Raw genomic sequence first — 13,342 nt, 5'->3', positions numbered from 1 at the left:
TTATAATGTGTTACTTAGCTTTTGGAGATCTTCATTATAGTAATTTTTTTTTTTTTACTTTTTACATTTCCTTTTTTGTTATTAAAAGGAAAAAAAAATCAAGCCATAATACCTACATTAACGTAGGAAAACTGGTAAATACTTTGTTGTGAAATATATGCTTTTTTGGCCACATTAGAAAGAAAAATAAATGTATTTTTCTATTTTTAAGACTTTAAAAATTGTAAATGTTAAATAACAGAAATTGCCATGTTGATCCTTAGTTTTCTAGAGAATGTTTTCCTTTCTGTGTAGTGACCAGGGTGGGTGGGGAGGGGGAGGAAATGTTGTTTGTGAGATCATCTACCCTAAAATTCAATTTTATGTTCTTAGGGATATACTTAGATGGTTTTAGTTTTCTTTAAACCTTCTTTTAATGGTTTTACTAGATTTTGGGTCCTTTTAAATAGCATGTTGTAAAAATTTACTGTCATATATATATTCCTATATAGTCATACATATGTGAAGTACTGCTTGATCTTAGTTTCTCCATTCAAACTTTAGGACCTGCCTTCTGCTTTTAATATTGTAGAGTTTGTAACTAAGTCCTGTTTTGCTGTCCAGGTAGAGTGAGCATATTAGTGTGTTCCTTTGAGTATTCATCATGTATGTAATAATTGGCATTGGTGTTTGGTATGAAATTTTTTTTAGCAGTTTTTAGTATTGTGATTTTAAAGATGATGTTCATTAAGCTAAAGATTGTATTTTGTAATTTTCCATGCATTTTGTCATTAAGAATGTTATTTTTTCACATGTAATCTATATTCTCTTCTATTTATTTTCAACCTTACATTCAAGTTTTTGAAATAGTGTTTTAGTGTTCATATTTATTTCAGAAAAATTATTAGAATGTTATTATTAAATCAATCATTTTGATTATTGACTTAAATGTTCTATGGTATTTAGATTCAGATGAGGAGTTTTTTGATGCCCCATCTAGTCCCTTGGAAGAGCCTCTTCAACCTCCATCTAGAGTTAAAAGTCCTCAACAAAAAAAGCTTCAAAAGCCAGATTGTTCAAAAAATATGATTGAGTATAAAATAAGATTTGAAGTGCCAGAGGTATGCATTGTATGTACTATGGTAAAATTAATATGGCTTATTTAAATTGTCGGTCATTTCTACTATTCACAGCTCATTTATATTGTCTCATTACTAATAGACAGTGTTGTTTTCATCCTATTTAAATTCAATCCAGATGTTACTTTGTGGTTCTCCCTCCCCTTTCTTTGAAGATTAATTTCCTTAATCAATAATTAAAGGTTTGGCTGCCCTCACCTTTTGAGAGGGACCACATTCTGCCTGTGGAATGTGTATCTCTCTAAATAAATCCGCTTTCACTTAAAAAAAAAGAATTAAGAGTTTAGATGTATTGTTGTTATTCAGTATATATTTATTGAAAATAATTTGCACAATGTGTGTTTTGTATATGTGTGTGTATAAAATCTCTCCTAAATTTAAATATGTATCATTTATACCATATGTATACCTCACATATCCATATATAGCCACCATCCACATAAACATTTTTTTTGTTTTAGGTAGTCGTAGTTTCTTTTTTCTTTCTTTTCCAGGTTTTGATTCAATTCTGTCACCTTGTTGGAGATTGTGAACTACCTGTGGTAGAAATTAATGTCTTGGGATTGGGCACAGACATTGAGCTTAGAACATTTGATTTGAAAGCAAATGCCTTTTTGAAAGAGGTCTGCTTAAAATGCCCAGAATATTTTGGTAAGAATCTCTGTTTTCAAAAACTAAATTAATTAATTTTACTGTTTGATTACCTTCTAGAGATAAATTCTCTAGGTGTTTAGTCAGTACATTTGATAAAATATTATCAAAGAAATGTGTTAGTCTTCACCTTTTATATTATACTTTGGAATCTAAGGTGTAGACTAGAGAGAAAATGAAGATAATTTTTCTCATTAAGGAAAATGGTTTAATTTTAAGTCTACTTAACTGAATACTAAAATACTGAATAAGTTTCCTATTGATAGTGTAACAATTTACCACAAATTATTAAAGTTCTGTAGATCAGATGTCTGACACAAGTCTCAAGGTGAAAAAATCAAGCTGTCAACAGGACTTCTTTTTTGGAGGCTGTAGGGGAATATCTGTTTTCTTGCTCACTCAGGTGTTGGCAGAATTTAGTTTTATATGGTTTAAGTCTGTTTTCTTGCTGCCTATAAGGTGAGGATTGGCCTTAGCTCCTACAGGCCTTTCTAGGTCCTTGCACAAATTTTTTTTTATATCCTAGAACCATTATGGGGTGTTAGATCCTTCTCATGCTGTAATCTCTCTAACCTCTTCTTCTACCTCTTTCTTCCACTCTAAAAAACTAAGGTAATTAGATTTGGTACATTTGGACAATTGAAGATAATTTTCCCTTAATCTTAACCTTAATCACCTCTGTAATGTTACATTTACCATATGAAATAACATATTCTCAGGTTTAGGGGGATTAGAGCATGGACATCCTTGTGGGAGGGGTGTGTAAATATTCTGCCTACCACAAACAATTTATATCCCAAATCCTAACATATAAATTATATGATATCTTAGAAAACACTTCTGTTTGCTTTGGCAGGCTTTTAGAAGAGTTTTTTTTTTTTTCCCCTCCTTTACATTTTGAGGTTTTTCCTTGAAACATAATTCTGAATGGTTCATCAATTCCATCAGAATATTAAGAAAAACTATTCACTTCCAATTGGGATGCTTTTTATTTCTTTTTCTTGCCTAATTGCTTTGGCTAGGACTTCGAATACTATGTTGAATAAAAGTGGCAAAGTCAGCATCCTTCTCTTCTTCCGATCTTAGAGGAAAAGCTTTCAGCTTTTCACTGTTCAGTAGTATATTAGCTGTGGCCTTGTCATAGATGGCCTTTATTATGTTGAGATACATTCCCTCTGTTCCCACTTTGTAGAAAGCTTTTATATTAAATGGATGTTGAATTTTGTCAGATGTTTTTTCTGCATCTATTGAGATGATCATATGTTTTTTTTTAAACATCTTTATTGAAGTATAATTGCTTTACAATGGTGTGTTAGTTTCTGCTTTATAACAAAGTAAATCAGTTATACATATACATATGTTCCCATATCTCTTCCCTCTTGCATCTCCCTCCCTCCCACCCTCCCCATCCCACCCCTCTAGGTGGTCACAAAGCACCGAGCTGATCTCCCTGTGCTATGCGGCTGCTTCCCACTAGCTATCTGTTGTACATTTGGTAGTGTATATATGTCCATGACACTCTCTCACCCTGTCACATCTCACCCTTCCCCCACCCCATATCCTCAAGTCCATTCTCTAGTAAGTCTGTGTCTTTATTCCCGTCTTGCCACTAGGTTCTTCATGGCCTTTTTTTTTTTTTCGTTAGATTCCATATCTATGTGTTAGCATACTGTATTTGTTTTTCTCTTTCTGACTTACTTCACTCTGTATGACAGACTCTAACTCCATCCACCTCATTACAAATACCTCCATTTCATTTCTTTTTATGGCTGAGTAATATTCCATTGTCTATATGTGCCACATCTTCTTTATCCATTCATCTGATGATGAACACTTAGGTTGCTTCCATGTCCTGGCTATTGTAAATAGAGCTGCAATGAATATTTTGGTACATGACTCTTTTTGAACTATGGTTTTCTCAGGGTATATGCCCAGTAGTGGGATTGCTGGGTCGTATGGTAGTTCTATTTGTAGTTTTTTAATGAACCTCCATACTGTTCTCCATAGTGGCTGTATCAATTTACATTCCCACCAACAGTGCAAGAGTGTTCCCTTTCCTCCACACCCTCTCCAGCATTTATTGTTTCTAGATTTTTTGATGATGGCCAATCTGACCGGTGTGAGATGATATCTCATTGTAGTTTTTTTTTTTTTTTTTTTTCTCATTGTAGTTTTGATTTGCATTTCTCTAATGATTAATGATGTTGAGCATTCTTTCATGTGTCTGTTGGCAATCTGTATATCTTCTTTGGAGAAATGTCTATTTAGGTCTTCTGCCCATTTTTGGATTGGGTTGTTTGTTTTTTTGTTATTGAGCTGCATGAGCTGCTTGTAAATCTTGGAGATTAAACCTTTGTCAGTTGCTTCATTTGCAAATATTTTCTCCCATTCTGAGGGTTGTCTTTTGGTCTTGTTTATGGTTTCCTTTGCTGTGCAAAAGCTTTTAAGTTTCATTAGGTCCCATTTGTTTATTTGTGTTTTTATTTCCATTTCTCTAGGAGCTGGGTCAAAAAGAATCTTGCTGTGATTCATGTCATAGAGTGTTCTGCCTATGTTTTCCTCTAAGAGTTTGATAGTGTCTGGCCTTACACTTAGGTCTTTAATCCATTTTGAGTTTATTTTTGTGTATGGTGTCAGGGAGTGTTCTAATTTCATACTTTTACATGTACCTGTCCAATTTTCCCAGCCCCACTTATTGAAGAGGCTGTCTTTTCTCCACTGTATATGCTTGCCTCCTTTATCAAAGATAAGGTGACCATATGTGCGTGGGTTTATCTCTGGGCTTTCTATCCTGTTCCATTGATCTATATTTCTGTTTTTGTGCCAGTACCAAACTGTCTTGATGACTGTAGCTTTGTAATATAGTCTGAAGTCAGGGAGCCTGATTCCTCCAGCTCCATTTTTCGTTCTCAAGATTGCTTTGGCTATTCGGGGTCTTTTGTGTTTCCATACAAATTGTGAAATTTTTTGTTCTAGTTCTGTGAAAAATGCCAGTGGTAGTTTGATAGGGATTGCATTGAATCTGTAGATTGCTTTGGGTAGTAGAGTCATTTTCACAATGTTGATTCTTCCAATCCAAGAACATGGTATATCTCTCCATCTATTTGTATCATCTTTAATTTCTTTCATCAGTGTCTTATAATTTTCTGCATACAGGTCTTTTGTCTCCTTAGGTAGGTTTATTCCTAGATATTTTATTCTTTTTGTTGCAATGGTAAACGGGAGTGTTAATTTCACTTTCGGATTTTTCGTCATTAGTGTATAGAAATGCAAGAGATTTCTGTGCATTAATTTTGTATCCTGCTACTTTACCAAATTCACTGATTAGCTCTAGTAGTTTTCTGGTAGCATCTTTAGGATTCTCTATGTATAGTATCATGTCATCTGCAAACAGTGACAGCTTTACTTCTTCTTTTCCAATTTGGATTCCTTTTATTTCTTTTTCTTCTCTGATTGCTGTGGCTAACACTTCCAAAACTATGTTGAATAATAGTGGTGAGAGTGGGCACCCTTGTCTTGTTCCTGATCTTAGTGGAAATGGTTTCAATTTTTCACCATTGAGGACAATATTGGCTGTGGGTTTTGTCGAAAGCTTTCTCTGCATCTATTGAGATGAGCATATGGTTTTTCTCCGTCAATTTGTTAATATGGTGTATCACGTTGATTGATTTGCGTAAATTGAAGAATCCTTGCATTCCTGGGATAAACCCCACTTGATCATGGTGTATGATCCTTTTAATGTGCTGTTGGATTCTGTTTGCTAGTATTTTGTTGAGGATTTTTGCATCTATGTTCATCAGTGATATTGGCCTGTAGTTTTCTTTCTTTGTGACATCTTTGTCTGGTTTTGGTATCAGAGTGATGGTGGCCTCGTAGAATGAGTTTGGGAGTGTTCCTCCCTCTGCAGTATTTTGGAAGAGTTTGAGAAGGATAGGTGTTAGCTCTTCTCTAAATGTTTGATAGAATTCGCCTGTGAAGCCATCTGGTCCTGGGCTTTTGTTTGTTGGAAGATTTTTAATCACAGTTTCAATTTCAGTGCTTGTGATTGGTCTGTTCATATTTTCTATTTCTTCCTGGTTCAGTCTCGGCAGGTTGTGCATTTCTAAGAATCTGTCCATTTCTTCCAGGTTGTCCATTTTATTGGCATAGAGTTGCTTGTAGTAATCTCTCATGATCGTTTGTATTTCTGCAGTGTCAGTGGTTACTTCTCCTTTTTCATTTCTAATTCTATTGATTTGAGTCTTCTCCCTTTTTCTCTTGATGAGTCTGGCTAATGGTTTATCAATTTTGTTTATCTTCTCAAAGAACCAGCTTTTAGTTTCATTGATTTTTGCTATTGTTTCCTTCATTTCTTTTTCATTTATTTCTGATCTGATCTTTATGATTTCTTTCCTTCTGCTAGCTTTGGGGTTTTTTTGTTCTTCTTTCTCTAATTGCTTCAGGTGCAAGGTTAGGTTGTTTATTCGAGATGTTTCCGGTTTCTTGAGGTAGGCTTGTATTGCTATAAACTTCCCTCTTAGCACTGCTTTTGCTGCGTCCCATAGGTTTTGGGTCGTCGTGTCTCCATTGTCATTTGTTTCTAGGTATTTTTTGATTTCCCCTTTGATTTCTTCAGTGATCACTTCGTTATTAAGTAGTGTATTGTGTAGCCTCCATGTGTTTGTATTTTTTACAGATCTTTTCCTGTAATTGATATCTAGTCTCATAGTGTTGTGGTCGGAAAAGATACTTGATATGATTTCAATTTTCTTAAATTTACCAAGGCTTGATTTGTGACCCAAGATATGATCTATCCTGGAGAATGTTCCATGAGCACTTGAGAAAAATGTGTATTCTGTTGTTTTTAGGTGGAATGTCCTATAAATATCAATTAAGTCCATCTTGTTTAATGTATCATTTAAAGCTTGTGTTTCCTTATTTATTTTCATTTTGGATGATCTGTCCATTGGTGAAAGTGGGGTGTTAAAGTCCCCTACTATGATTGTGTTGCTGTCGATTTCCCCTTTTATGGCTGTTAGTATTTGCCTTATTTATTGAGGTGCTCCTATGTTGGGTGCATAAATATATACAATTGTTATACCTTCCTCTTGGATCGATCCCTTGATCATTATATAGTGTCCTTCTTTGTCTCTTGTAATAGTCTTTATTTTAAAGTTTATTTTGTCTGATATGAGAATTGCTACTCCAGCTTTCTTTTGATTTCCATTTGCATGGAATATCTTTTTCCATCCCCTCACTTTCAGTCTGTATGTGTCTCTAGGTCTGAAGTGGGTCTCTTGTAGACAGCATATATATGGGTCTTGTTTTTGTATCCATTCAGCCAGTCTGTGTCTTTTGGTTGGAGCATTTAATCCATTTACATTTAAGGTAATTATCGATATGTATGTTCCTATTCCCATTTTCTTAAATGTTTTGGGTTTGTTATTGTAGGTGTTTTCCTTCTCTTGTGTTTCTTGCCTAGAGAAGTTCCTTTAGCATTTGTTGTAAAGCTGGTTTGGTTTGGTGCTGAACTCTCTCAGCTTTTGCTTGTCTGTAAAGGTTTTAATTTCTCCATCAAATCTGAATGAGATCCTTGCTGGGTAGATTAATCTTGGTTGTAGGTTTTTCTCCTTCATCACTTTAAGTATATCCTGCCACTCCCTTCTGGCTTGCAGAGTTTCTGCTGAAAGATCAGCTGTTAACCTTATGGGGATTCCCTTGTGTGTTATTTGCTGTTTTTCCCTTGCTGCTTTTAATATGTTTTCTTTATATTTAATTTTTGACAGTTTGATTAATATGTGTCTTGGCGTGTTTCTCCTTGGATTTATCCTGTATGGGACTCTCTGTGCTTCCAGGACTTGATTAACTATTTCCTTTCCCATATTAGGGAAGTTTTCAACTATAATCTCTTCAAGTATTTTCTCAGTCCCTTTCTTTTTCTCTTCTTCTTCTGGGACCCCTATAATTCAAATGTTGGTGCGTTTAATGTTGTCCCAGAGGTCTCTGAGACTGTCCTCAGTTCTTTTCATTCTTTTTTCTTTATTCTGCTCTGCAGTAGTTATTTCCACCATTTTATCTTCCAGGTCACTTATCCGTTCTTCTGCCTCAGTTATTCTGCTATTGATCCCATCTAGAGTATTTTTAATTTCATTTATTGTGCTTTTCATCGTTGCTTGGTTCCTCTTTAGTTCTTCTACGTCCTTGTTAAATGTTTCTTGCATTTTGTCTATTCTATTTCCAAGATTTTGGATCATCTTTACTATCATTATTCTGAATACTTTTTCAGGTAGACTACCTATTTCCTCTTCATTTGTTAGGTCTGGTGTGTTTTGACCCTGCTCCTTCATCTGCTGTGTGTTTTTCTGTCATCTCATTTTGCTTATCTTACTGTGTTTGGGGTCTCCTTTTCACAGGCTGCAGGTTCGTAGTTCCCGTTGTTTTTGGTATCTGTCCGCAGTGGCTAAGGTTGGTTCAGTGGGTTGTGTAGGCTTCCTGGTGGAGGGAACTAGTGTCTGTGTTCTGGTGGATGAGGCTGGATCTTGTCTTTCTGGTGGGCACGTCCACGTCTGGTGGTGTATTTTGGGGTGTCTGTGGCCTTATTATGATTTTAGGCAGCCTCTCTGCTAATGGATGGGGCTGTGTTCCTGTTTTGCTAGTTGTTTGGCATAGGGTGTCCAGCACTGTAGCTTGCTGGTCGTTGAGTGAAGCTGGGTCTTGATGTTGAGATGGAGATCTCTGAGAGATTTTCTCTGTTTGGTATTACGTGGAGCTGGGAGGTCTCTTGTGGACCAGTGTCCTGAAGTTGGCTCTCCCACCTCAGAGGCACAGCCCTGATGCCTGGCTGGAGCACCAAGAGCCTTTCATCCACATGGCTTCCCCAGGAAGCAAACTCTTAGCATACCAATCAGAACGTTTTCCTCTTTGTCTTCAATGGATCAATAATACTGAGGCTGCCAAAGTATCTGGAGAAGAGCTTCAACGAGGGCTGCTCTCAAAACACCACACAGAGCCGTCTGGATGTCCTCGTTGAATCTGCCTCAGGGGCCAGGAGGGAAGCGGCCCGGCAAGGGGCTCCCGGACTGTGTTTGGAAGAGGCTCGTTTGCTTGTCTTGGAGCATCAGCCTCAATCATATGATTTTTATCCTTCATTTTGTTAACGTGGTGTATCATGTTGATTGATTTGTGGATGTTGAACCGCAACATCCTTGGAACAAATTCCACTAGATCTTGGTGTTTGAGCCTTTTAATATAGTATTGAATTTGGTTTGGTAATATTTTGTTGAGGATTTTTGCATCTATATTCATCAGGAATATTGGCCTGTAATTTTCTTTTCTTGTGGTGTCCTTGTCTGGTTTTGGTATCAGGGTAATGCTTGCCTCGTAAAATGAGTTTGCAAATGTTTCCTCCTCTTCTATTTTTTTGGGAAGAGTTTCAGAAGGATTGGTATTAATTCTTTTTAAATGTTTGATAGAATTCACCAGTGAAGCCATCTATTCCTGGATTTTTTTTTTGTTGGGAGGTTTTGATTTGATCTCCTTAGGAGTTATTGCTCTATTCAGACTTCTTATTTGTTGAAGATTCTGTCTTGGAACATGATTCTGTCTTGGAAGGTTGTATGTTTCTAGAAATTTATCCATTTCTTCTAGGTTGTCCAATTCGTTAACATATAAAAATATCCATGCTAGTCTCTTATGATCCTTTAAATTTCTGTGGTATCATTTGTCACGTCTCCTTTTTCATAGCTGATTATATTTATTTGAGCCCTCTCTCTTTTTCATGGTGAATCTAGCTAAAGGTTTGTCAATTTTGTCTTTTCAGAGAATCAGCTCTTTAGTTTCATTGATCTTTTCTGCTGTCTTTTGGTTTCTATTTCATTTATTTCTCCTCTCTTCTTTGTTATTTTTTACTTCTACTAACTTTGGGTTTTGTTCTTTTTGTCACCTAATTTCTTGACGAGTAAAAAAGTAAGGTTGTTTATTTGAGATTTTTCTTGTTTCTTAAAGTAGGCATCCATGATTTTCTCTTTTAGAACTGCTTTTGCTGCATCCTATAAATTTTGGTATGTTGTATTTCTATTTCCATTTGTCTCAAGGTATTTTTTAATTTCTCTTTTGAATTTATTAATTGACCCAATAGTGAAACTGTCACTATTGCAGAAGACATGATATTATACGTACAAAAACAGACTCCACCAAAAAAACTGTTGGAACTAATCAACAAATTCGTTAAAGTTGCAAGATACAAAGTCAACATGCTAAAATCTGTTGCATTTTTGTACACTAATAACAAACTATCAGGAAAGAGAAATTAAGAAGACAATGCCATTTACAATTGAATCAAAAAGGACAAAATACCTAGGGATAAATTTAACCGAGGAGGTAAAAGACCTAGCCACTGAAAGCTATAAGACATTGATGAAAGAAATTGAAAAAAAACACAAATAAACAAAGATATTCTGTGCCTCATGGGTTGGAATAATTAATGCTGTTAAAATGTACATCCTACCTAAGGCAATCTACAGATTCCATGCAGTCTCTATGAAAATACCAATGACATTTTTCACAGAACTAGAACAAGTAACTCTAACATTTGTGTGGAACCATGTGAGACCCGAATAGCCAAAACAATCTTGAGAAAGAACAAAGCTGGAGGCATCATGATCCCTGATTTCTAACTATATTACAAAGCAATAGTAATCAAAACAGTATGGTACTGGCATAAAAACAGACACATCAATTAGTGGAACAGGATAGAGACCCCAGAAATAAGCCCACATATCTGTGATCAATTAATTTATGACAAAGGAGCCACGAATATACATTGAGGAAAGGATAACTTTTCAATAAATGATGCTGGTAAAACTTGACAGCCACATGCAAAAGAATGAAAATGGACTACTGTCTTACACCATAAATAAAAATTGACTCTTAATGGATTAAAGATGTGAATGTAAGACCTAAAACCATAAAATTCCTAGAAGAATACATAAACAGTAAGCTTCCTGACATTGATCTTGGTGATGATTTTTTTGGTTCTGATTCCCAAAAGGTAACAAAAGCAAAAATAAACAGATGCGACTACATCAAACTAAAAAGCTTCTGCGCAGCACAGGAAACCATCAACCAAAGAAAAGCCAGTGTATGAAATAGTTATATAATTGTAATTCGTGTATCTGATATAAGGTGTTAATATCTAAAATAATATAAAAAACTCATACAACTCAATAGGGAAAAAAATGAAAAAAATGGAAAGAGGATCTGAATACGCATTTTTTCCAAACAGACGTACAACTAGCCAACAGGTTCATGAAAAGATGCTCAACTCACTAATCATCAGGGTAATGCAAATCAAAAGCACGAGATATAACCTCATACCTGTTAGAATGGGTATTATCAAAAAGACAAGCAATAAAAAGTGTTGGTGAGGATGTGGGAAAAGGGAACCCTTGTGCTTTGTTGATGAGAATGTAAATTGGTGCAGACACTATGGAAAACAGTATTAAAGTTCCTCAAAAAGTTAAAAATAGAATTACCATCTGATCTGGCATTTCCACTTCTGAGTATTTATTTGAAGAAAGCAGAAACACTCACTTGATAAGATATGTGCACCCTCATGTTCATTGCAGCATTATTGACAATAGCCAAGATATGGAAACAACCTAAGTTTCCATTAATGGGTGAATGGATAAAGATGTGCTATCTGTTGGGTTGGCCAAAAAATTCATTCGGGTTTTCCCATAAGAGCTTATGGAAAAACCCAAACGAAGTTTTTGGCCAACCCAATAGATACCATGGAATGCTACTCAGCCATAAAAAGGAATGAAATCTTGCCATTTGTGACAACATGAATGGACCTTGAAGGCATTATGCTAAGTGAAATAAGTCAGAGAAAGATAAATATGGTATGATCTCGCTTATATGTGGAATCTAAAAACAAAACAAAAACAACCAAGGTAGTACAGAGAACAGATTGGTCGTTGCCATAGGTGGGGGGGGTGGGGCTGCAGAAAATGGGCGAAGGGGGTCCAAAGGCAGAAACTTCCAGTTATAAAGTAAGTAAGTCATAGAGATGTAAAGTACAGCATGGTGACTGTAGTTAATAACACTGTTTTGCATATTTGAAAGTTGTGGAAAGAGCAAATCTTAAAAGTACTCATCACAAGAAGAAAAATTTCTAAGTAAGTGTGAGGACAGATGTTAACTAAAGTTATTGTGGTGATCATTTCACAATGTATATTAATATGGAATCATGTTGTACACCTGAAACTAATATAATGTTTTATGTCATTTATACCTCAAAGCAAAAGACAAACTATTCATTAGTTTAATTTCATTATACCCCTTTTTAGCATAAGAACATTATTATATGTAGGGATGACATTAAAACTATTTTAATAGACTTTATTTTAGAGCAGTTTTTGATTCACTGCCCAGTTGAGCAGATGATAGAGATTTAACATATATCCCCTGCACCTACACAGGCATAGCCTCTCACATTATAAATATTCTCCACCAGAGTGATACATTTGTTGCAGTTGATGAACCTACATTGACACATTACACCCAAATTCTATAGTTTACTTGGTTCAGCTTGGTGTTGTGCATTCTAAGGGTATTGGACAAATGTATAATGACATGTATCCAATGTTACAGTATCGTACACAGTAGTTTCACTGCCCTAAAAGCCCTCTGTGATCCATCTATTCATCCTTTCCTGTCCTCCCTCAGTCCCTGGCAACCACTCATCTTTTTACTTTGTCCATAGTTTTGCCTTCTCCAGAATGTCATATAGTTGGAATTATATAGTATCTAGCTTTTCCAGACTGGCTTCTTTCAGTTACTAATATGTATTTAAGTTATCTCTATGTCTTTTCATGACTTGATAATTCATTTTTTCTTAGCACTTAATAATAGTACACTGTGTGATGTACCACAGTTTATCCATTCAAGTACCAGAGGATGTGTTGGTTGCTTCCAAGTTTTGCCAGTTTTGCCAGTTCTGAGTAAAGGTGCAGTAAACATCCATCTGCAGGTTTTTGTGTGGACATAAATTTTCAGTTTCTTTGGGTAAATACCAAGGGGCACAATTGTTGAGTCTAATATAAGTGTATGCTTAGTTTTATAAGAAGCTCTCAAACATTCTCCAAAGTGGCTGTACCTTTTAGCATCCTCATCAGTAATGAAGAGAGTTCCTGTTGCTCCACATCCTCACTAGTGTTTGGTGTCAATGGCCTGGATTTTGAGCATTCTAATAAGGTGTGTAGTGTATCTTATTGTTGTTTTAATTTCATTTCCTTGATGATAACGTGTAGAACATCTTTTTGTATGTTTATTTGCCATCTGTATATCTTTGGTGAGGTCTCTGTTAAATTCTTTGGCCTATTTTTTAAATTGTATTGTTTGTTTTCTCATTGAATTTAAAGAATTCTTTGTATATTTTGGATAACAGTCCTTTATCATATGTGTCTTTTGCAAATATTTTCTTCCAGTCTGTGGCTTGTCTTTTCATTCTCTTATAGTCTTTTGCAGAGAAGAATTTTTATTTCTAATGAAGTCCAGTTTATTGATTCTTTCTTTCCTTGATCATGCCTTTG

At 35.4% G+C, this 13,342-nt stretch overlaps 1 protein-coding gene across 2 annotated transcripts in view; it reads left to right on the top strand.

The window, feature by feature from the left end:
• The window catches only part of VPS13A (vacuolar protein sorting 13 homolog A), a 270,364-nt gene that overhangs the window by 109,578 nt on the left and 147,444 nt on the right, over positions 1–13,342 (top strand). For both annotated transcript variants that reach the window (XM_061200327.1, XM_061200328.1), the window contains exons 25-26: positions 946–1,100; positions 1,613–1,769. In XM_061200327.1, coding sequence (XP_061056310.1) covers positions 946–1,100; positions 1,613–1,769 — 312 coding nt within the window. The remainder of the gene's footprint in view (positions 1–945; positions 1,101–1,612; positions 1,770–13,342) is intronic.

Source organism: Eubalaena glacialis, chromosome 9 (genome assembly GCF_028564815.1).
Source record: "Eubalaena glacialis isolate mEubGla1 chromosome 9, mEubGla1.1.hap2.+ XY, whole genome shotgun sequence".
NCBI classification, from domain to species: Eukaryota; Metazoa; Chordata; class Mammalia; order Artiodactyla; family Balaenidae; genus Eubalaena; species Eubalaena glacialis.
The sequence above is the reverse complement of the archived record's forward strand: the minus strand, read 5'-3'. Positions and strand labels throughout refer to the sequence as shown.